The sequence below is a fragment of the Odontesthes bonariensis genome, chromosome 10 (assembly GCF_027942865.1).
Source record: "Odontesthes bonariensis isolate fOdoBon6 chromosome 10, fOdoBon6.hap1, whole genome shotgun sequence".
Classification (NCBI taxonomy): Eukaryota; Metazoa; Chordata; class Actinopteri; order Atheriniformes; family Atherinopsidae; genus Odontesthes; species Odontesthes bonariensis.
In genome coordinates, this window is record NC_134515.1 from 23,238,631 (window position 1) to 23,261,137 (window position 22,507).

At 40.7% G+C, this 22,507-nt stretch overlaps 2 protein-coding genes across 2 annotated transcripts; one reads left to right on the forward strand and one right to left on the reverse strand.

Annotated features, from left to right (window-relative positions):
• Nucleotides 1-76: 76 nt before the first annotated feature.
• Nucleotides 77-7,393, reverse strand: birc7 (baculoviral IAP repeat containing 7). Its single transcript, XM_075474693.1, has 8 exons — nucleotides 7,228-7,393; nucleotides 4,423-5,034; nucleotides 3,793-3,892; nucleotides 3,203-3,284; nucleotides 3,001-3,046; nucleotides 2,116-2,325; nucleotides 424-489; nucleotides 77-276 (listed from the first exon to the last, which is right to left on the reverse strand). The coding sequence occupies exons 2-8, from the start codon at nucleotides 4,961-4,963 to the stop codon at nucleotides 77-79; spliced, it is 1,245 nt and encodes a 414-aa protein (XP_075330808.1). The 5' UTR covers nucleotides 4,964-5,034; nucleotides 7,228-7,393.
• On the forward strand, nucleotides 7,286-14,815 carry LOC142389709 (YTH domain-containing family protein 1-like). The gene is made up of 6 exons (XM_075474692.1): nucleotides 7,286-7,700; nucleotides 8,502-8,526; nucleotides 9,758-9,837; nucleotides 10,095-11,732; nucleotides 11,893-11,937; nucleotides 12,176-14,815. Exons 1-6 carry the CDS (start codon nucleotides 7,674-7,676, stop codon nucleotides 12,200-12,202), a joined length of 1,842 nt encoding a protein of 613 aa, XP_075330807.1. The 5' UTR covers nucleotides 7,286-7,673; the 3' UTR covers nucleotides 12,203-14,815.
• The last annotated feature ends 7,692 nt before the right edge of the window (nucleotides 14,816-22,507 follow it).

Consider the following 22,507-nt stretch of genomic DNA (forward strand, 5'->3'; position numbering starts at 1 on the left):
TAGGGGAAATTGAGGTAAGTGGGAACTAAAGAGCATTCATGCAACACCTGTACAAGGGTGTAGTTTCACTACAACCTTAAGACATAAAAGCACGAACGCTGCCTCTGATGACAGCTCTGCAGATCGGGCAGTGACGCAGGCTGGCAGCACAGTCACCACAAACCACCAGGTGACCACAGGGGATGAAGACGATGGACACCAGCTTGTCCATGCACACTTTACAGGTCCTCTCTTCCTGCAGCTGCCTTAGCAGCTCCTCAGGACTGGGGTCCACCACTGTTTAAAGAAAACAAAATCAAAGAATGTCTTATTTGTTCAAGCTATGTACTCTTACTGAATCTTGGTTACTGCAGAATACAGCAACGATTTTTTTCACAGTTTCCAAATGAAAAGTTTTTTGGTTTTTTTTACAAGAACACTGACCTTTCTGTCGGACGGGTGTCTGTGTCCTCGCATTTCCTGCACTGGAGCCCTGCCTCATCTCTGGCTCTGAAGCACACAAACGATAATCATCAGACTTATGAACTCAGACATCCATTGCAACGCAAAAGTGTGGGTGAACAATTGTTATCTCACAGAAACAAGAGAAACAACTCTTCCCAAAGCATAACTGTACTTATGTTTCGGCAGTTTGAATTTCAATAGATCTCTTGTGAAAAATTTTAGGTTTAGCGGTCATTGGTGTAGAAAGAAATATATTTAGATGCTTTATTGAGTAAAAGTACAGAAACATCAGTCCAATGATGCAAAAATGCAATATTGCAAATAAAGATGGGGATTTTAAAGTTTTAAGAAAATTGTTTTTCAAGAAGTGAAACTGGTTCTGCACAGGACTGGCTCTGACTGGTATGACATATAATTTATTTGTTATTATCGATTCATTTCTAATGCAAGAAACAGTTTAATGCAGTAGATGGTCAATCTGAGACTAACATTCACTACTTTACATGAGTTTGAGCCTCACTGGCCAAAACATCTGTTGTTCTGACACTTGGCGAGAACAAGATTTCCAAGAGACATCAAAATGATGACACATTGCTTTGATATCTTATGCGTGATTATTTTATTTCCATCCTTAGAAGTTTCAGAATAAATAAATAGATAAATAAAAGGCACAGAGCAAAAGCTTTCGAATCTCTGCATGGTCAGTGATTATAAGACATCATGTTAACGGCTTTTTAAAGCCAGCTTAGAGTTGTGTCAGTTGATTCTCTTCAGTTTCTTATATAGAACTTATAGATGTCTTCACATTAGATTAAACATACTTTTTTCATTAAACATACCTTTGCTTAATGTAACCTGAAAGTTCTATTGTAAGTCTACTAATTGATAAGACTTTTTCCCAAACTGCATCAAGCTTGTTTAGGTTTTCATTTGCAATCTTTTGACACAGAGTTTTGTGGTGAGAACTCAAAAAAAAAAATCAAAAATGTTTTCCTCTGATTTGTCATCCATAAAGGTAGTATATGTGCAGATCACTGAGGGCCTGATGATCTTTTTTTAAGCGAACTATCAAGCCGTTCTCTCGTTTATGTTCTTCTAGAACTGAACTCACCATCCACTATTTCTGTTCACTGCCATTTCTGTGTCAACATTATGCCTTTCCATTATGTTTTCTTCAGTTTCCTCACTAAAGTATTCACAGCGACAGACAATAGACTGGGGGTGCCCAATCTTTTTAATGCTAGCATATGAGGGGTAGGCCTCCTCTGATGGGTAGCAAATTAAATCTGATGGGTTTTGGGACGGTTCAAGGAGTAAGAAAGTAAGAAAAATCTCAAAAACTATAGAACAATCTGACCTAATATTCCCTGTAAGTAATAACAACTCCCATCTCAGACAAGTCAAGGCACATTGAGATCATTTTTGTAGAGGCTTACATTGTAAAGTAGTGTGATACCTGTTTTAATCTTTAGCATAGTTAATTTTATGTAAACTGTAGCAGAAAAATGAGGACCTATTCAATAGAGGAATGTTTGCTCATCTGAACAGTAGTGGAGCAGAAGTAGAGAGAAGCAGAAATATACAACTCATGTACATGTACAATACAAATACTCAACAACAGTACTACAACACAGTACTTATTCACGGTTCCTTTCCCGCACTTGCTGTTACCTCTGCTGTTTGGCCCCGTATGTCTGTCCTCCTCCTCAGCTTGCAGCACATCAGTTACCAGGTCAGATACAGATGTGTAGTACTGGCCAGTCAAGAGGTACTTGGACTGGACCAGACTCTCCACCAGGCTGGCTTCAAAGCCCATCTGGATCGCAGTTTGTACCACAGGAGAAAGCATGGCCGATGAAACTCCCAGACCTCCGACCACATCTGGAGGATACGAAGAATAGAGACGTGAGACAGATAAAGGCAGCCAGTTTCAATGTAAAGCACCAGACAGTGTACAGTGTAGAACAGAAGTGGGAGAATGTTTGACAAATCTTGAAGATTACCTTTGTATGTCAATATATTAGAAATTTCAAACCACAGTTGTCTTCTGTATGTATGAAACAGAGAACAACTGTGCTTCAATTACTCTACAGGATAATTGCCAGTTTTCATAGTGTTTGCTAAGTAGCAACTCAGGTAATTGAACATCAAATAATTTCATTTTCAGCAGCCTCACAAACAAAAGGAATAGACCTGCTATCTTCCAAATAGGATCTGTCCAGTGGCTAATTTGAGGTTTTAGCTAGAGCTCATGCCAGGTATGCTTTCATCCATTAAATCTATCATTTGTGCTCCCTGATTGAGCGAAGAGTAATTCCATCAGGGGTTTACATATTTGAATTTTCTCCATTTGTGCAACCCGCAGCACAATTCAACATATTTGTTCATCCTTTCCCATTTTCCTTGAAAACAAGAAGGCATGTGCACTCTTTTATTCTAAGTACAGAATATACAATGATAATTACTTGCATCAAAGAAAAAGGCCACTGTATTGTTTGTCATGGCTACCTGGTAGGAATAATGTTTGTTGTGATGTTTGAATTGTATCTGACGTACCATTTCTGGACCCAATATCTCTTCCCGTGGAAGTCTGTGATCCTCCCTGGGAAAACAAGTGTTTTGCTTTAATTTGCCTTCAAAGACATGAATGATTTAAGTGCAGAATTTAAAAACTGACATCCATTAATGTGTGGTTATAATGCCTTCAATATTCCAAATAGATTTTATCCTAAGCAGATATAAGGAATAAGGGTCTTACCATAGTGTCACCCATCTGGAAATGAGCATCTTGTATGTTGCTGATGTACTCCTGCCCTCTCGACTGGATTAAAAACTCACATCTGACAAATACAAACAGACGGCTTTATAGAGCTACAGTGCATGAACAGTACACATGTACAGATGATGAATTGTGCCAACTTTTAACTCCAAAATCTAAAAGTAAAAACATGCTGTGGGAAATAATGTCAGTAGAGTTTTTGTTGAGAAGATGATGCGATATAAATCACTGTATATCAAAAACTCCAAATCAAATCAATATATGCTGTGAGCCCTATTTATCCTTAAGACAACATTGGTTCACACAGCTAAACCTGTTCACAGTGTTTTAAGTATTTAGCTGGTATAGAATTTGCATTCATATTTGCTTGTGCCTCTTCATCTGAGCCCGAAGTAACTCTGTGGTACTAAGAACAAGGCTCCCTGTGGAGATTGTGACTCTTATCTCAGAAGTACTTTGGAATTTCTCAGATTTCTGGTGGATTTGATGACATTTGCACCTTAATCTATATAACGAAATTTAAATTTTGCAATGCATTGGTGATCTTCCTGTGAAAGTCCAAATGTTACCGTGGAAACCATTTGGCATGTTCCTGCCAGGGGTCATCACCTGGCTCCCAGTTCCTCAGCCCTCCATCACAGAAGAAGCATTTGACGTTGTCGCCGTGACCTGAGATAGAATAAATGATTAATATAAAAAGGCTGTGATGACACAGACCCAATGAATCTTAGCAGCTTCTCAAGCAAACACAGAGAAACCTTTTAAGCTGCAATTTTGTCCAATTTTCAAAGTGAGAGAAGAAAAAAAAAGAAGTTATAGGGGCTAAGCAGTAAAAAGAATAGCAACAACGATTAACTAACCTTTCTCTGACACTGTCTCAATGAGATGCTACATCCCAAAAAACTGGTAAGAATATTTCATTTTGAATTGGTTTGCATAATGTTTTATAATATAGTGCCCACACTGTGTATTGCCTGAAGCTATACTCCTTTAGCAGCCCCAGCTTTGTCCAGGTTGTTCTGTCCACAACATCATGACTCAGCTGGACAATTGTAGCATGAACTCTCTCACATAGAGTAGACCACTCTAGCTGTGACCGGGTCCATGCTGAATATTTCCATGAAACATGGACACTCAAATATTGCTGAACAGAGTATAAATGTTTTCATTTTTATAGTAAGACATTGAGTGTAGAAAACCTGTGTAGAAAAATCCTGCTCTGGCAAGGGCGTCTGGCTGGACCGAGGCCTCAGTGGGCCAGTTGTGGAAAGTAGTGAGCCGAGAATCCTGCGTTTCCATCTCAGGGTACACTGCCTGTCCAGCTGTTCCCTGGTCATCCATAGTCATCCTCTGAAGCTGGCTTACAAGCTGTCCATCCACAGAGTCCGAGGAGCCTGCTTGGAGTGGAATATTCCCAACCGCTTGACCCAGTATGAAACTGCAAGTAGGGAAATGCCGCTTATGCTCAGCAGCTGGGCTGTCCCCGTGTACCCAGTATCTTAGAACTCCTCCACAGCAGAAACACTGAACTTTGTCTCCAGGGCCTAAAAAGAAAAAGCCTGCTTTGGCCAGGTCTCCACACGTGACAGGAGCATCTCCTGGCCAGTGCTGAAAAGTTCGAAGTCTCTCGCCTTCAACTCTCATCTGAGGCTCCTCAAGGATTCGCAGCGTAGTTATCCTGTCATCCATCATTCTGCAGCATGTGGACTTTCCTCTCCCTTTGTGTCCTGTGGCAGTCATTCCTTTTGCGGTCCATAGTGGAGCGCACACTGAAGGTGAGTGCTGAACAACAGCTGAAATAATATGATCAGGTGTGGGGGCCTGCACAGCAGCCTACAAGAGATTGCTTTCCAGAAAATCCCCCAACTGCCAGAATGTTTGCTCATTGATCCTTGAATGAATGACAGCCTGAAAATGCTATGTTGCTCCACCTCTTAGAAAAAAGAAGGTAAATCATTTCTGAAGCACACAATAGCCTACTAAAGAATGTGACTCTTAAATGGATTTTACAGAATAGTTCAAAATCAAATTGGGCAAGAAGAAAAATTTAAAACCAACAGCTGTGAAACAGCTGGTTCACAATAGATGTTCATAGAGTACATGAGAGAAAGTTTTATTTAGTAGATTTCACACTTGAACTTTAGGTTGAAAATGCCTAAAAAATGCCACTTAATAATAATAAATTGAGTGGTCTTCTATAAAATTGTAAGAAAAAATATCATTGTTATGTTTGAGTTTGGTATTGGTTAGGTGCATTTCAATATTTACGAAGTCTCAATTTGTATAGTAGCTGTAATACTTTCATGGTTTGCCAAGTTTAGGATGTTAAAATCATAAATAGCCAGCTAAAGAAGCCAAGTAAAAATAAAAACTGGCAAATGATAGGAAATTAAATCTGTTCTGTTAGTGTTGGTTTTACAGATAAAAAGATTTAATCTGCCAATAACTGTCCGTATTAATGGTATGCATAGATACTTATGTATGCCATGTACAGAAAGAAGTTCCATATTTAGTTGAGTTTGAGTGTTTTTTTATATTTTTTTTTTGTTTCTTTGCTACCACCTAGTGGTGAAATGGAAGCAATGTTTACCAGGTTACAGTTTGTGGCCCTGAGAGGAGGAAGATTCAGGGAGGCATGGTGAATAAAAGAGGAGAACAATATTATTAGCTAAGGAAAAGAGACCAGGTCTAATAGCTATGATTTGATTTGTTTTTAAAGTTTTGGGAAATGGCCATATACTTAGCTATTGTTATTTTTGTTATTTTAAGCATTCACCATTGTCAAAATCTATTTTGGTTAGAATTAAACAGGCTATCTTTTTCAGTATCTATGGGATTCTGAATACAACAATGAATCTATAAACACCCTGGAACTGAGCAAAATTAACAAAAGTAAGCTAACAACCTGGAGGAAGCTTATTCCCTCAGACTTTGAAAACATTTAACCATCTGAAGATGTATGCAAAGGCATTCTGAAATTACAATGACATAAGAGTTGATCTGCATTTAGTTTTAATCTGATGTCGCAGGCATGGCACTAAACGACTCACAAGACAAGATACAGGTGTCAGAGCCTGTATCTGTCATTTTTGCCTCCCATAAAACATCTGAAATTAGGCCAGATACTAGGCACACGAGGGATCTCATTGATGTGTACTGTGGCTTTATTGTACCCCATGTCATCTTTTAGATTTCAGCCAGTCTCTCATGAGAACTGAGCTGAACTAAACTGTCAGATCTAGGTGGCCTTGCAGATACAACAAACAGTCTACTGACACCTCGTTTGCCCCATTTACACCCACAGATACTACAGAAAACAGCACTAATGTACAGCAAGAATGAATCAAAAAGCAAAACACAGCATTCTCAAAACAAATTCCTCTGGAAATAGAAAATACAGCATTTCAGAAAATGCATCAATATTTTCTAAAAAAAAAAAAAACAGCAATGAAAACTAACACACCACCTTTCAGAAAACGTGACGAGAGAATAGAAGATTTCAGAAAACACAATACTAAACAGCCCTTCAGGAAATTTGTTCGTCTTATTTCACAAATGCTGTTTCCTGTTTTTATGTGTTGTCTAACATGTTATGTTCTTCTGAAATGTTGTTTTTGCTGAAATTGTGTGTTTGGGGTGTGTTTTGGGGGGCTTGTGAACTGTATTATTTTTTGTTTTGTGAAATCTTTGGCGTTTTATTGCTGTGCTTTGTCTTTGTATGGATTTTTTTTAAATCAAATTTCGCGACTTTTGGTTCAGTTGTCATTTCTGAGATGTTGTTTTGTCGTTAAATATTTTCCTGTTACATTGTTACATTATTCCAACTTGTGTTATTTGGTTTTGTAGTTTTGTCCTCCTCTGTGTGTTTTACACCTCAGTCTCATCACGCTGATGTAGTAGAGGTTGAAATATTAAGTTGTTTAGCTTTACCAGCCTTCGTGAGTTAGCCTTATCCTATTTTTGCTTTAATAAAATAGAGCCCTTTCCTATATTCAGTTGAAGATGCTAAAACTTTTGCCACCCGGCGGGGAGCGACGTGAACTACAGCAGTGGCTCAGAGCCCGGATGGAGCAGCCATTGGGGAAGTGTACAGGGCTTTAACGTAACCGAGGAGGGCTCTCTCTGTGGAATAAAAAAAGACTAAGTAAGAGGCGACTGAAGACAGAAATATTCGAGATCCCACGGGTACCACTCGGTGACACATATCGTAGCCCTGAAAACCTTAACAAGGACTTTACTGCTTTGGGACACAGTATCCGAGGCGACTGACTTGAACTGTGGAAGTTGGGATACGTCCACACAGCGGAAAATACTCAGCTGAGCCTGCGCTACAACTGCTAGCCATATAGCTAACTGCAACTGAGCTGTGAACTTGCTTCCAAATCACGGGGGGTGAAATTCAGTCTCAAGCTCAGGCTCCGTGAAAATCCAGGGACTTGCTTGATGAATTATGTCTGCCACAAGCATTGACCCTCAGGTATGAAGAATGACTTATCTCGAAAATGTAGAGCCTGCTAGCTACTAGCTAACGTTAACGATTTATTGGGCTAAGGCTATTCCTCGGAGGTGCTAGCTAGCCACTAGCGTTGGCCGGTGAATGCAGCTAGCAAGTTGGCTACATTCCGTGAAATTGATAAAGGTTTTTGTGGACCTGTAAGTAAGATGGCATTGATTCCTCAGAATACATCGCGTTGTCACACGCATCTGTTGCAGAAATGATGTGTTTTGTAATGTTCGTTGCAGAAAAATAAAGTCCAAACCTATGGCTGAGTACGTGAAACCTAAAGCTAGTTAACGTAAACAGATTTACATAAGGGCTCAAGCTAACTTAGATTGTGAATAGTAACTTCTACTAAAATGTCTTGTAATGTGTTTACCGACAAAAGTATTTGGACTTTATAGTGAGGAACTTGGATAAAAGCTGTATAAACACTGTTAGCGTTTAGAAGGCCATTTTAAGGTAGCTACGTTAGATAGCAAAGTTGTGCGTGAATTAATGCGAGCAGTGGCTGGTTAATTGACATTAGTTTTGCACTGAATTGCGTAATTGAGGAAATAATGTGCAGCACCACCAGCTATTTGTAAGCATTTATACCTTTCACTGTTCAGTAACGTTTGATAAAAGTTTTGCAATGCCTCTTACCTATAAGTAGTCTTTCCGTACAACTTTTGGGCAATAAATAGGTAACATTATGGGTTTCACTTAATCCTCAAACTGCATGTGAAATGTCTGATTATAACTATGTCTTTTCTTTTTTCTGATGCAACATGGATGCAGAGATCAAAGGGACAAGCATCTAAAGGTGGGTGTTGGACGAGTCATTAAAGCTGTTGAGAAAGGGAGGTCAGAATTGAAGAAATCTGTTTGATTTTGGTTTATTTACAATAAGAGTTATGGCCCAGATTTATGAATCAACACCAGTGTTTAGAATGATGGTATCCATTATGACAAGTTGTTAAACGTTGCTGCTCAAGACTTAGTTTTTCCTCTACAGGTTATACACATATATTTTTATTTTGTTCATTTTTGTCAATGAATAATGCCGTGTCAGAATTTAAGTTACAATAACAACTATATATGTTTTTTTTTTTCCTGTGGAAGTTTGTCTGGCGTAAGTTGATGAGTCTGACAGGCAGTCAAGGAGGAAAATGAGATGCTGTTGAGATTCTCAATTTTATGGCATATTTTCTCTATCAACATTTTAGACAAACACTTGTATGTTAGGGATCAATGTACATGCAGTGGTACAAAGGGAAACTGGACTATCATGTCATATTCCACTGAATCTTGTAACAATCAGAATTCCTTGTAGCTCTGGTGTACTGGTGCTTTAAAACAAAACCACGGCCTCTGTTCATCTCAAAGAGCAAACTGCAGAAACTGATAGCCACTCACTGTGTCTCGGATTTTGAGTTTTTCTGACCCAAAATATGTGGGGTACCACTTTAAAAATTGAATTGGCAAATAGAATTCTTGAGAGCTTTTCTCAGTCCTGTCACCACCTTTACTGATAGTTCATCTTTCCTTGTCAACATTAGCATTTGTTGTGATGTTAGAGTCGTGGCATCCTCTATGTTGTAGGATTGGTGGAGTGACAGACAAGTATTCTTCTCCTTCAGCTCTGTCTAGCGGCAGGCCAAAGGCTGATTCTCCTCCAGAATAACGACAGTCTGCAGGACCAAATGTCGAACATGACTGACAAATTTTTTTGGGAAACCATTTGAGACGAGAAAAAAATAAGTTAAAATACTTTACCTGTGAGATTAGTATTCTATGAATCCTTCAGTCAGTCTGTCTTAATATACATTTATATAATGGTGACACAAACTATTGTATTGTGAAATAATATGACTGAAATAGTTCAGTGGCTTTAAATAACTACATAGTTATCCTTAAAAATGCAATATTCTTTATTGGTATTGCACCACAACTAAAAATCTAAACAGCCATTACTGTTTCTCCTAAATATAACTTTGACACTCAAACAAGTAATTAAAATGTTCTTATATGTATTTTTTTTGTTATCTTTGCAGTGCAAAATGGTTCACTGCATCAGAAGGAGACTGTCCATGACAATGACTTTGAGCCATACCTCACTAGTCAATCAACTCAGGTAAAGTCTACTACTTTTCCAACATTGTTTGTAAGAATATTGTTTATCTGGTGCCACAATAGTGCAACTGTGCAGTTATCTATGAAACGGTCAGACTTCTGTTCTGAGCAGTAGACTGTGTTCCACTATTAAGCATAATCTGAAACAATAATCCTGACGTACATAACATGAAGTACAATTGGAATAGTTTAATTTCTTTTACTGTTTCGTTTTTTAATCAAGTCACTTGCAATTTTTGTGTCTCCATATTCATCCAGAACAACAGCTACCAGTCCATCACAGATCCTTACCTGTCCAGCTACTATGCTCCTTCCATTGGATTTCCATACCCCCTAAGTGAAGCTCCCTGGTCCACAGGTGGGGACCCTCCTATTCCATACCTCACACCCTATGGACCTTTGAGTAACGGAGACCATCACTTCATGCCCGACACAGTGTTTGGCCAACCAGGGGGCCTGGGAAGCAGTATCTACCCGCACAGGTTTAACTTTTTCCCTGAAAACCCTGCCTTCTCTGCTTGGGGCACAAGTGGCTCCCAGGGCCAGCAGACTCAAAGTTCAGCTTATGGTGGCAGCTATAGCTATCCTCCCAGCTCTCTGGGAGGCACTCTCGTGCCTGATGGTCAGACAGGCTTTCACAATGACACCCTAAACAAGGCCCCTGGTATGAACAGCTTGGAGCAAGGTATGGTTGGGTTGAAGATCGGAGGAGATGTCCCTGGTCAGGGTTCGGGAGTCAAGGCTGTGGGATCTGTGATTGGTGGACCGGCAGTGGCAGCCACAGGAAATGGAGCCACACCTATAGGAATGCCTCCACCTAAACCCACCTCCTGGGCAGCCATTGCCAGCAAGCCTGCCAAACCACAGCAGCTGAAAGCTAAGGTGAAGCCAGGGATGCCCAATCCAGGGGGAGCGCTTCCCCCACCCCCTATCAAACACAACATGAACATTGGGACCTGGGACAAGGGCCCAGTGACTAAAGTAGCCACAGCCCCACTGCAGCAACAGCAGCAGCCTCTTGGCCTGCCTCATGCCATGCCACCTCAAGGCCCCATGCAACCCCCTCCTCCCCAGTCCCTAGTTCAACCCCAGATGCAACCTATGGCCTTACAGCCCCAGCCCCTCCATCACCAGCATCATCAGCCACCACCTCAGCCCTACCAAAATCACACCCAGCCCCCACAACCCCAGACCCGTTGGGTTGCACCACGCAACCGCAACCAAGGTTATGGGCAGGGTGGCCCTGGCCATGATGGGAGTGGAGTGATGGGTGTGGTTTGTGGTGGGAACAATGGCCCCCAAATGTCTGCTAATCAGGGGCCTGGTGGGGAGTCCCACCCAGTGCTGGAAAAGCTGCGTGCCTCCCATAGCTACAACCCCAAGGACTTTGAATGGAACCTCAAGAATGGTCGTGTTTTCATCATTAAGAGCTACTCTGAGGATGATATTCATCGCTCCATCAAGTACTCCATCTGGTGCAGCACGGAACATGGCAACAAGCGGCTGGACTCAGCCTTCCGGGCTATGAATGGGAAAGGTCCTGTGTATCTGCTTTTCAGTGTCAATGGCAGTGGTCACTTCTGCGGCGTGGCAGAAATGCGTTCGCCAGTGGACTATGGGACCAGTGCTGGTGTTTGGGCACAGGACAAGTGGAAGGGCAAATTTGATGTGGGCTGGTTGTTTGTTAAGGACGTGCCTAATAGCCAGCTGCGCCACATCCGCCTGGAGAACAACGACAACAAGCCAGTGACCAACTCCCGTGACACACAGGAGGTTCCTCTGGAGAAGGCCAAACAAGTGCTCAAGATCATTGCCACCTACAAACATACCACCTCCATCTTTGATGATTTCTCTCATTATGAGAAGAGGCAGGAAGAAGAGGAGGAGGTGCGCAAGGTGTGTCCAATCAACTCATCAGTAAATGAAACTGGGTGTACAGTGGTAGTTCCATGCCCAATATTTCAATTTCTGTTGTAGGCACCATTTGACTGCTGGTTTGTATCTGATTTGTTAGGAGGTTAACAGATTTTCTGTCTCTTATTCGTTCCTTTGACAGACCTTTGAACCTGCTCAGATACAGAACCGCTCTCGGTTGGATCAGGTAATTCAACTTCCATATTTTCTTGATAGGGCGTTGACCTTCCAAAGAGTATTACATCTTATTGATGATTGCTTTTTCTTGTGCTGTTTAAAGAAGAACTCTCACCATATCTGGTATCTGATCACTGTTAGAAATAGATAGACCTCAAGAAGTTTTGCACTCTTCTGTGATGATTTGTAAAAAAAAAATTATGTCTAATTTAATTTTATGTTTTTTTGTTGTTGTTTTTTTCAAACAGGAGCGCCAAAACAGGAATAAACAATAGAAGACATTGATCCTTGGCTTGATCAACAGTTACACTAGGACTTGATTCAAAGACAGAAGAATATGAAAATGCAACGAAGCCCTTCATTTTTGTTTTCTATTTAATCCTGGTGAATCTCTGCCATTGTGACTTGTGCTTTTTTGCCCCATCCACCACCAATTCTTGTGCAGGGATAACAAGCTGATTAAATGTATTACCTAGTGGCCACCACACTCTGTATTTCTTTTTTTTTTTTTTTTTTTTTTTTTTTGTTGTTTTTTAACATACTTTTCTTCCCGTTCCATCACATACTCTTCTCTCACCAGACTGGCTTTCTCTCTCTTGCCCCCATCCCCTCCTATTTCCAATTGAATCAGGGTTTGACTGCAACATGGAGGGGGAAAAAAATAAAAAATCTGCCACTTTATATTTCAGTACAATCAGGAACAGATGTGTCCTGCCCCTTTTTGTCCATTCGGGGGCAACATTGCCATGTTTCATAGATTTAACCGTGCCAACAGGGTTGGAGGATCCCAAAGGCAATTGTCAGACTTGGAACTGTGTGATACTAAAACTTCAGTGGTTTATCTATTTTTCATTCAAATCGACAAAGTCTCTATTTTTTTGGCTTACTACTGACAATGTTCATTTCAGAAACCTGTTTTCTGGAGCCTTAATGTTTTAGTTTCTTGTTTTTTTTGGGTTTTTTTTCTAATTATTGATGACTTCTCAAAAGAACTGCTCAAACAGTGACACTGCTGGAGAAATCAGGGATAGTGTGAAGTCGCACACGGGACTCGAGACATTTCAGGGGAGGATTTGCTAAGGCTTCTGGGAAAGAGATAACGGATGTATCCTCCACTACCAGAACTCGCACCATTTAAATAAAAAAAATTGTACTATTGACACCTTTCACACCCCCCCACACGTATTTTTTCCTTTTTTTTTTTTTTTTTCTTTAAATGTTTGTCCTGAAGGGGTCTTTTGTACGTTTCATCAGGAGATTCTGCTTGTGTACACAACCCAGTCTGAGAATTGTCGCATCCATCATTTTAAATTGCTTTGTCACAATTATGTAATGACGTGTCACTGCTAAGTTGAACGATTTGTTGTTGTTGCTTTTTCTGTTCCACAAAAAAAAGGGGGAAGTTTCACATATTTGTCCATTCACCATCATTCTGTCTTAATCCTCTGTTTTGTTTTGTTTTTTTGTTTCTTTAATTTGATTTTGCTAAGTCTGTCATGTTGGTCGTAATGCTAAGCTTTAACGTAGGAGCCTATATATTCATGGAGAAAGCCTAAAATGTATAACCTTAAAATTAATGTAACTGATTTACTATCAAGTAAGAAAATAATAAGAATGAAATGTGGTTTCTGTGTGTTTTTTGGTTGTTGCACCTATAGTTTGTTTTTGCCTGAAACTGTTGATTATGATACAGTAAGTTCTGAAGTATGTTAAGAGGAGTAAAAAGGAAAGAAAAAGAAAAAAAAAGATGATCAACTACCATCAGTAAGTGATGTTTTGCTCATTCGGGGCAAGCTGTGATACAGTAAATCTGCTGGAGATGATAAAAGTGTTCTCCTTGCAGCCCTCTTTTAAGGTGACATTGCTTTTGTTTAACGGTTTAAAAAGTAGGGTGTCCCTGTTTGTGTCTCACTCATTTTGGAACATTTAAAGCCAGAATGCAGCATCTGAGATCAGTGGTGTCTCTCCCCTTGTTTATTTTGAGGTTGTTACCTAGGAGATTTGTGTATTGTTTAGCAGAGAGAAATACTGCTAATAGTCATGGCTGCCTTTTGTTTCAAGGGTGTCTCATTTGTGTCTTTGAGTAAGAGTTAAAAGTTTGTTGTAGCCTCACATGAACTAAATTCAGTCTTCATATTCCAATTCACAATTTTCTGTTTGAACTATATGAACTGAAACCTGTTTAGGTAATGTGGCCTGGACTAGATGTTAGTATTTTCAGGTTATGTTAGACAATGTATATTCTATGATCTGTCTTTACCCCATTGTAATGGTGAAATGGCGTAAATGATGCACTTTGCTGAGGGCACCCGAGTATGAACTTCATGCCTCACAGAAGTATTTCCAGATGTGCGAAGCTGCATTGTATTCTTACCTGGCCAGTGTGTGCCCTGTAATGAAAGAGAGCTGACCTCTAACCAGTAGCCTTGCTTCTTCATCTCCTGTTTTTACCTGCACTAACCAATAGCTAGGCTGATCAAGCAATACGGTGGACGCCCCGGACGTTTGCCTTCATTAACTCCACCCTCTCTACATGCAGCGTAGAGTGAGGGTGGAGGTGAGAAGCTAAAAGATGTCACTGAAGACTGTGTCGCAGCCACAGCCGTTTTTTGCCTCAGGAAGCATGAACTGGTTGTGATTTTAGCACAGGGCTTATCTGCACGTTAATGATAACTGTAAAGAGAGAGAGAGAGAAAAAATGCTTGCTGCAAGAGGGACATCAGGTCAGCCATGAAAGTCAACAACCACAAAAGGATCAATGACATGAAATAATAAACTGATTATCTTATAGGCCACAGTTGTAGTGGACGTACCTTGTTCAAAGTATCTATATTGGTTTTTCTTTATAGAAGAAATCAAGCCTTAATAAACTCTCCGTTCAGAAATTACTTTGTCTTGATTTCATGAATTCTCATTTTGAGTACCTAACAAACACCCAAGTAATCCCGTACAAAGAGAGGAGGCTCTGCAGGGCGTTACTGTAATGTTTTCTAAATGTTTCCTTTTTTTCCAGCTCTTTAAACTGTCTGTAAATACTGAACTTGTTAGAAAAACATCTGTTTCCAATTACAGGAGTGCATGGGTGTGAGTGCTTGCGGTTGTCAGGACTAACGATTTATAAAGTAGTTTTTGAAAATTTTAGTTGTCATTGTAACTTTAAATAAAGAATATCAAACCGTAGACCTGACCTCAAAACGTTTTGAATCCGTTTGCTGGTTAGGAGAAGCTTGATTTAGGCACCGAAAATGAAGGACTGTTTTGGTATTCAACACTGATTGATATAACTCATAATTCATCCACAATAGATTTCCTTTACGTTCCTTGACAGGAGCTCTCCGTGGTGCTGATTTCCTGACTGGGAGGAACTGATGTTTGGATAAATAAAATGAGGTAAAGAAAACTTTCCGAAGAAAATATGCAAAATGATCTTTTATTGAAAAGAGAGAGAGAGAGAGAGAGAGAAAAGGAGATTGAAATTTTCTTTTATCCTGCATTCATTTTTAAAGATTTTTTTTTATGTCGCACAAGGATTTTCGTGCGGGCTAGGTTGACTACAGATACACATGGACGTTTAATGGCACGAATGTATGTCACAGGACTCCTGATCTGTCAGATCAGTCGTACAATTACATGATTCCCATCAACTCCGGTTTCACGCACTGCCGAAACACATCTTTTGAAAAATAATCACAAATACAAGAAGACACTTTATTGCAGCTCAGACTTTATTCTAATTCTCACATGATTACAAAGCAGATATGAAAACTCGGACAGATAATGGCCAAACATGTACGTTCTCTGTGGACTCGTTGATTTGGTGCTCTGTGCAGCGTCGACTAATCCAAACCAAGTGCTCGCAAAAATCAGATGCACAGTTTTGCCTGACAACTTCATCACAAAATAATTTCAAATATTCATTGAAACATGAATATATTGAATAATGAATTGTTTTCAGTTTTCATTGAATAGTGTGTCATTTTCAAGAAAGTATGTTATTGAGTTATGGGTAGAGACGTTAGATGAACTAATGATGTATCTATGGTTCATTTGGTTGAACCTTTGGTTCGAAACTAATATAGGTCATTTTAGACATATGTGTAGACTTTGAGTTTCTTGTTAAATCCAACTTCCTGATCTATGGTTTCTCCCCCAAAAAACCCGCAAAACATTTAGAAGGGACTCAATTCCGTAGGCATGATATGCCAGTATATCATGATAACAATTTAAAAAAAAAAATGGTTAAATCCGAACAAGTCTAAAAAGTAATAATTTTTCAAGCATATTGATATTATGTAATTTAGTATTCATCGCCATGGCCTTCAGTGGTCTAAAGCTTCAACGCTGCGCTTTCAGAAGGACGCCTGTAGGTGGCATTAAATCACTTATAGTTCTATATGTGCACTCCAACAGAATATAGCCTACACTGCGGCCGTTGTCAGTTTGTATCCCATCATGGCTCTTCAGCTTCTTCTGTGGGCCTGAGGTTTGAGCCACACAGTGAGGATGTGGCGAACAGGAACTGCTGGCCTACTTAAATGGATGACAAAATGTCAAACCAAGCACCTTAACGGTGGCCTTACATTTGGTAAAAACCTTTCAAATTGTCGAAAAAAAAGGACGGGAGCAGACCATAGAAACGATCGCACAGGCTACAAAAGATATAAGTTTGCCACCATTTTTGCCTGATAATGGAACCATTTTAGTTACCATAGCTGGTTTGGGTTGAAATTGTAGGTGGATCAAAGCCATTAATCCTCTCTTTCAGTTGGGTTCTACATTTGGTCATTTAGTCTGTATATTTTTTTCTATATATATTTCTTATAATTTGACCCCATATTTTCGATAATTGACTCGCTTCTATTTATTTTTTTTTTTATGTTTTGTGTTACACCTGCCAATAAACTGATTGTAGCTTAAGTATTACACAAAAAAATAAGGCCATACATTGAAATTATTCCCGAGGATGTTCTTGTAAAACCTCGAGATGAACCACCAATCCCGGTGTGCAGGAGTCTAGTTTTCTAAACCTTTCTTGTCACCTCTCCGCTTACACATTAAGTGACAAAACCGAAATTTAAAATCAGGATTTCTGACAACAGACGTGAAATTAACGTTCACTGGACTTGAGTAATTGCATACTACTGTAGCCTGTAATACACTTACGCATTGCGTCCATCCAGTCCAAGAAACACACACACACACACACACACACACACACACACACACACACACACACACACACACACACATACACACACACACACACACACACACACACACAAATGGGTACATTTGCAGGCATAAGCTGCACTTGCTTCCGCGTGCGCGCACACAAGCGGACTTGAGTGACAGAACAACCGTGAGCTTTATGCTGCTGGAATTGGCAGTCAGGGCCTTGTTTCGCTGGTATTAAGGGTCAACGAAAGCCTGTGGCCTGATGAAATCACGATGGAATAAAATGCGAAGCATGATGCTGTGTAGATTCCTCTCTTGGCATTCACCGCGTGCCTTAATTGTATGGACATTAAATCAAGGTCCGCTGTGAACACGCAGAGTGACAACCCTTTAAGAAGTCGCCTTCTCACCCTGCTGATGGAGCAGGATGAAGCCCAGCGAGCAGCTCCTAACCCTCTCTGACTTCCGCACGCTCGAACCCCAGCATCTTCCGTCAAGGAGGATGTTAAGACTGCATGCCTGCGATTTAAGTAGCCTACAGCTCCCGTTTCCGTGCGCGCTCTCGGGCGTGCATACACACACGCACACAAAACCAAAGCCGATTTGCAACACAATCACGCGCGCACGCACACAAACACTCAATCGGACACTCCAATATAAAGCCGATTTAAAGCCTACATCAGCAATAATGTGAGCCGCCACATTCGTCTCCCGCGCCTCTAAGGAACCCACGCAAATAAATATTGATAACACTGCGCCAACAGCTCGACATAAAAACCCCAATCAGTATACGGCCCGTATTTAAAGGATGTAGAGCAAGCTTGAACCTGCAAAACCCGAGCATGCCATCTGCAAACACTCTAATCTTTGATTCGGTGGTTGTGCGCCTTTACGCATCTCTTGGCAGGTTACCACAGAGGGGGACAGCTCAAACTACGCATCCTCTCGCATTGTCCTTCCCCCAAAAGCGCTCAGTTTACTACAAGAGCCTGATCCAAAACACAAAGACAAGAATGAACGGGCAAAGAAAGCAACGATGGCACAGCGTCGCCAGGCTATTTGTCTCAAGTCATACATCCCATGCGAAGAGCACTGTATGTTCCATTTAACATGTCTTGAATGCAGTTCCTCAACTTGTCCACGATCAACGCCCTCGGACAAAACGCGCGATGCCTCCTCTCCCCTCATGCAGCTGACACTACAGAAGGCTAGTTTTACGTTAGGCTAGTGTATATCTTCAAAACCCAAGTCGTTCTCCTACAGCACTCTAGCATGTGCCTACAGCTGGTGCAGTCCGGAGGTTGGTTTTCCTCCGTAAAGTGGGGAAATAGCGCATTCGTCTTCAATATGGTCCTTTCTTCAACGACAGTTAGTCGGTTCCGTTCGGTTTCAGGTCTTTAATCGGACCCATTTCAAGCAGAATCCAGCTCAGGATGTATACCCCCCTCTCTCGCTCTCCTCTTTTGCGGGCTGTGTGATCCTCTGTCTCCCAGATTAGAGCGCCCCTCTCTTCCCATCCTAGACAATTGCCAGTCTCTGCTGATTGGACTTCAGCGCAAGAGGATTACATGGGCGCACAATGACGTCATGGCCCAGGGCCCAAGCCACCCTCCCAACACAACCACCACATCCCCCCCATTAAAACCAAATCCTCATCAGCCCCAAACGTCCTTGAAACCACCGACCCGACTTTCTGCAACGCGTCATGCAGTCATGCTTCGGTGCAGCCTACACTTTTAAGCTTACATATAATAGCTCTGTAGAAGCCGAAGGTTGGAATTAACGAGTTACCACGATGTAGAAAAAGAAAAGAAGAAGAAGAAGAAGAAGAAGGAAAAAAGACATTGGAGTTGCAACCTGGCTTGTGTATACCTGGACTTCTTGAAGGTTTTGCCTGCCAAAAGCATTTTACCCGCTTCAAGTGGGGGCTGGTAATAAATAATAAGGTGAACAGGCTCAGCTGTGACCTGCGCTTTTATCATTATGAGACAAGCCTAATTATCCAACGCACAGAACAAAGTTTTACTAGCCTCCAAAGCCAAAAGCACACTCCACTGGCCTATACGCTTAGATTAGACAAAATGAAGAGCATTAGTATTTTGCAAATTAAGCATCAGTTTTCTGAAGAGCGTGTTGCAAGCATGTCAATTATGCGATATTCCTCGTTCAGGCTCGCATCAGCATAGGGTCCTTTTCCCTTTAAAACTAAATGTACAGTATATATGTGTACAGTGCATACATGTACACACACACACGCACACATACATTTATATACACATGTATATATATGTATATAAATCCATATCTGCTGCACGTTTGTCAATTTGCTAAACAGAACTGTGACTATGTTCACGGTTCTTTCTCTAAGATCTGTGGCCTATGATCCCAGAGGGTCACGGCCACCATTACAGGGTGCTGCATACTATATCAAGCTACTAAATATTGAGCATAACTGGCACTTCTCATAGATTAGAGTACATATGTGCTCCAGTTGTGCAACCTACCTGAATACATAGGCCTATATGATGCACTGTGCACAACTACTTGCGAACTGATTGTGTGATAAATGATTGTCGGTATATGTAGTCTCCTATTATCACCGGAAGGTGTTTGATAAAGAGGTGTTGACATAATAGGTTGTTTGCCATTTTGGTGTGTATTTGTCATCTGTCTAAGATGCATTATTTTTTTTCTTTTTCAAAAGCTGAAAGTGGATAGTTTTCCTGTTTGTGACTTGTCTATTGTCGTGATTCTAGTTCTTATTTTAAGATTGTTAGTTTTAGATGTAACTTTTTGCTTGGTAGACACATTTTTTTGTAGACTATGTATTCAACGAGATTTTTTGCCGGCACTTTGGTTCAAGAACAATTTGTTTGTTTACACCTTTATAATTGTTTTCATGAGGTACTTCTTAAACAGATAAGACCTCTTTAAACTGCAGTGAATCTTAATGTTTTTAATGTTGCGTATGTAGACATCGTTCCAATTATGTCCTATTGATCTCTATCCCGGAAGAAAATGTAATTGGATTTTACAAATGTTTCCCTCTTCTTGGCTTGTGCCTACCTCCCACTGTTGGCTGAACAAAGAGATGGAGAGGAGGAACCGTTGGCGGTGTTTAGGATGAAAACCTCTGCTCTTTGCTCTCAATACCTGAGTCCATACAATCACAAATACGTTTTTAACCCCCCAAACAAATGCAATTATTAACTATTTCAGCAAGCATGAATATTGGCTCGTTTCAGCCCCCGTAGCAATCTGCATCTCAATACGGCTTATACTGCATTTACATTAATGCAAGTCATTTGTTAGGCCTGGAAGTCTGTTGGTTCCTGCTGCCAAAGTGGAGAAGCATGCAATAACCCATGCTGCACCGCGACCAGCTGCTACAGGAGATGCGTCCTCTTTCCAAATATAGCCTGTACTGATAAATCCACACCGGCTTGGATTCAAAATCCTTTGTTCAGTGTCTTACTCTCGTCGTTGCTGGCATCCTCCAGTTATGCACCATACTGTGGCTCCATCATATCTTTTCTCCATTTTGTCCAACCGGAGGCTTTCATCTGTGCTAAAAACAACAACAACAACAACAAAAAAGAAAATATGCGTATGCGGCAGCTAAACACTCAAACTTAAGCAAAGATACCCTCCGCGTCTCTCCACATGCACGATGAGCCAGAGAGAAAGAGAGATTGTGAGTTGAATTGCAGTTGTTTTTTCTCTCTCCTCGTCTCTCCCTCAGCCGAGCAGCGCGGCCTCCACATCTTAAGCTGAATGAAGGGGGAGTTGTCCCTGTGCATTACAATGACATTCAGGCCCCATTCATTCAGCCACTGTCTAACGGTCTTTGGACAGCAAATGCACCCCCATCGGGGGGTCGCAGCCCCCTCATTACACCCCCAATCCCAACACGCAGCCCCCCACAAAAGCCCCAACAAAAGAGAGAGGAGAGTCGGCCCCAGTTGTGCTAGATGCGGCCCCTGGATTTATGAGGGATGCTGGGAATTTTTTTGTCCCCTGTGCATTTGAATTACATAAAGAAACATTGATTGTGAAGTTACCAACATTTAGAAAAAAGAAAGATGTTTTATGTTGGTCATTTCCCCGTGCCGGTCTTTATGAGATCCAGACCCTACATGCCTGCAGCAGGTGCAGCGAGATTTCCCAAGAAGGTTGGAATCAGGTGAGATGTAGCCTAAGGTGCAAAGCATTGTCTCCGCTCACCGCGGTGTGCATGCCAAGTAACACATTTGCACTGTTTTCATAAAGTTCGTGCAGACAAATAATGTACATGGCGATGCGCACAAAGAGGCAGAGAACCAAACACAGGTTATTCTCAAGCGCAAATTCACAACATGGAAATATATTCTATACGATTTAGGCTATTTCGGGCAGTGCATTTGCAAGCTTTGCTAAACACGTTCTTAAATCTCTTAATGAAACTTTACATAAACTGTACAAACAATGAGCACCGACCCAATAAAAAAAAGGGAGTCATTCAAATATTTCTTTCGAAAATTGTGATTTCTTTTTTTTTCTACGTGCCGTTGTGTTTCAGTGTCGTGTAAGCACCCTACATCCAAACAACATTTTCAAATTAATTCAATGTAGCCTAATGTCTTATTGAAAATAATGACGATAGCAGTAATAATTGAAAATAATAATCGTCCATCAAAGTCCAGGTGAAACAGAGTGAAATTGTCACGATCCAAAGAGACAAGTTTCCCAGGAAAATCATACTGATTTCCGAAATGCTGTTGAAGGCCCGAATAGGCACAGCTGGGCATCTGCTTATGGGCCCATTCATTAGGAGGAGGGAGAGGTCAGAGCTAGAGCCCGGTGGGCAGCTCTGCACTATGAGCTCGTTATGCGCACACAGCTCATATTTATAACCGAACTCTCGTCTAACTCAGTAAAGAGAGCTACAAAGTCAAGATAAACCACTCTGATCAGATAGACAGAAAGCTCGTAAGAATTTATGCTTTACTTGGTTTCTTTTATAGTTGTGTACGTTAGTTACAAGTATTGCGTTAAAGTGCATACACTGTTTTTTTTTTACTATAAACAAATTCTCTCAACCAATTTTCAATAAAATTTACATTCACGTTGGTTTTGTGTTTCTATTTTTGCTGTTTTAAATCAATTTGGCAAACTTTTTTTTTTTTTTTTTTTTTGCTCAAGTATTAGCAAAATGAATGAGCGGGGCCAGTGGAAACGAGACAAATAATTGCTGCGAAGCCATCCCTAAATGCAGGAAATATCAAGTAAAACAGTGGCGGAACTTAATCAAAGAGAAAATAAACGAATATCCGATGCATTCCCCCCCCAAAACCTCCCAGACTTTTATATTGGCGCTGCTACTTGTTTTGAGAGCCATATAAAGAGGTGTAACTTTGCAAACATTT

Excerpts from the sequence above, each read along its gene's own strand:
- birc7 (XM_075474693.1), bottom strand. The coding sequence starts at position 4,963 with ATGACTGCCACAGGACACAAAGGGAGAGGAAAGTCCACATGCTGCAGA. Across the intron at positions 3,893-4,422 it reads AGCAGGATTTTTCTACACAG|GTCACGGCGACAACGTCAAA; the intron begins GTTTTCTACACT and ends ATTCTATCTCAG. Across the intron at positions 490-2,115 it reads TACGGGGCCAAACAGCAGAG|AGCCAGAGATGAGGCAGGGC; the intron begins GTAACAGCAAGT and ends TGTGTGCTTCAG.
- LOC142389709 (XM_075474692.1), top strand. The coding sequence starts at position 7,674 with ATGTCTGCCACAAGCATTGACCCTCAG. Across the intron at positions 7,701-8,501 it reads CCACAAGCATTGACCCTCAG|AGATCAAAGGGACAAGCATC; the intron begins GTATGAAGAATG and ends ACATGGATGCAG. Across the intron at positions 8,527-9,757 it reads AAAGGGACAAGCATCTAAAG|TGCAAAATGGTTCACTGCAT; the intron begins GTGGGTGTTGGA and ends TTATCTTTGCAG.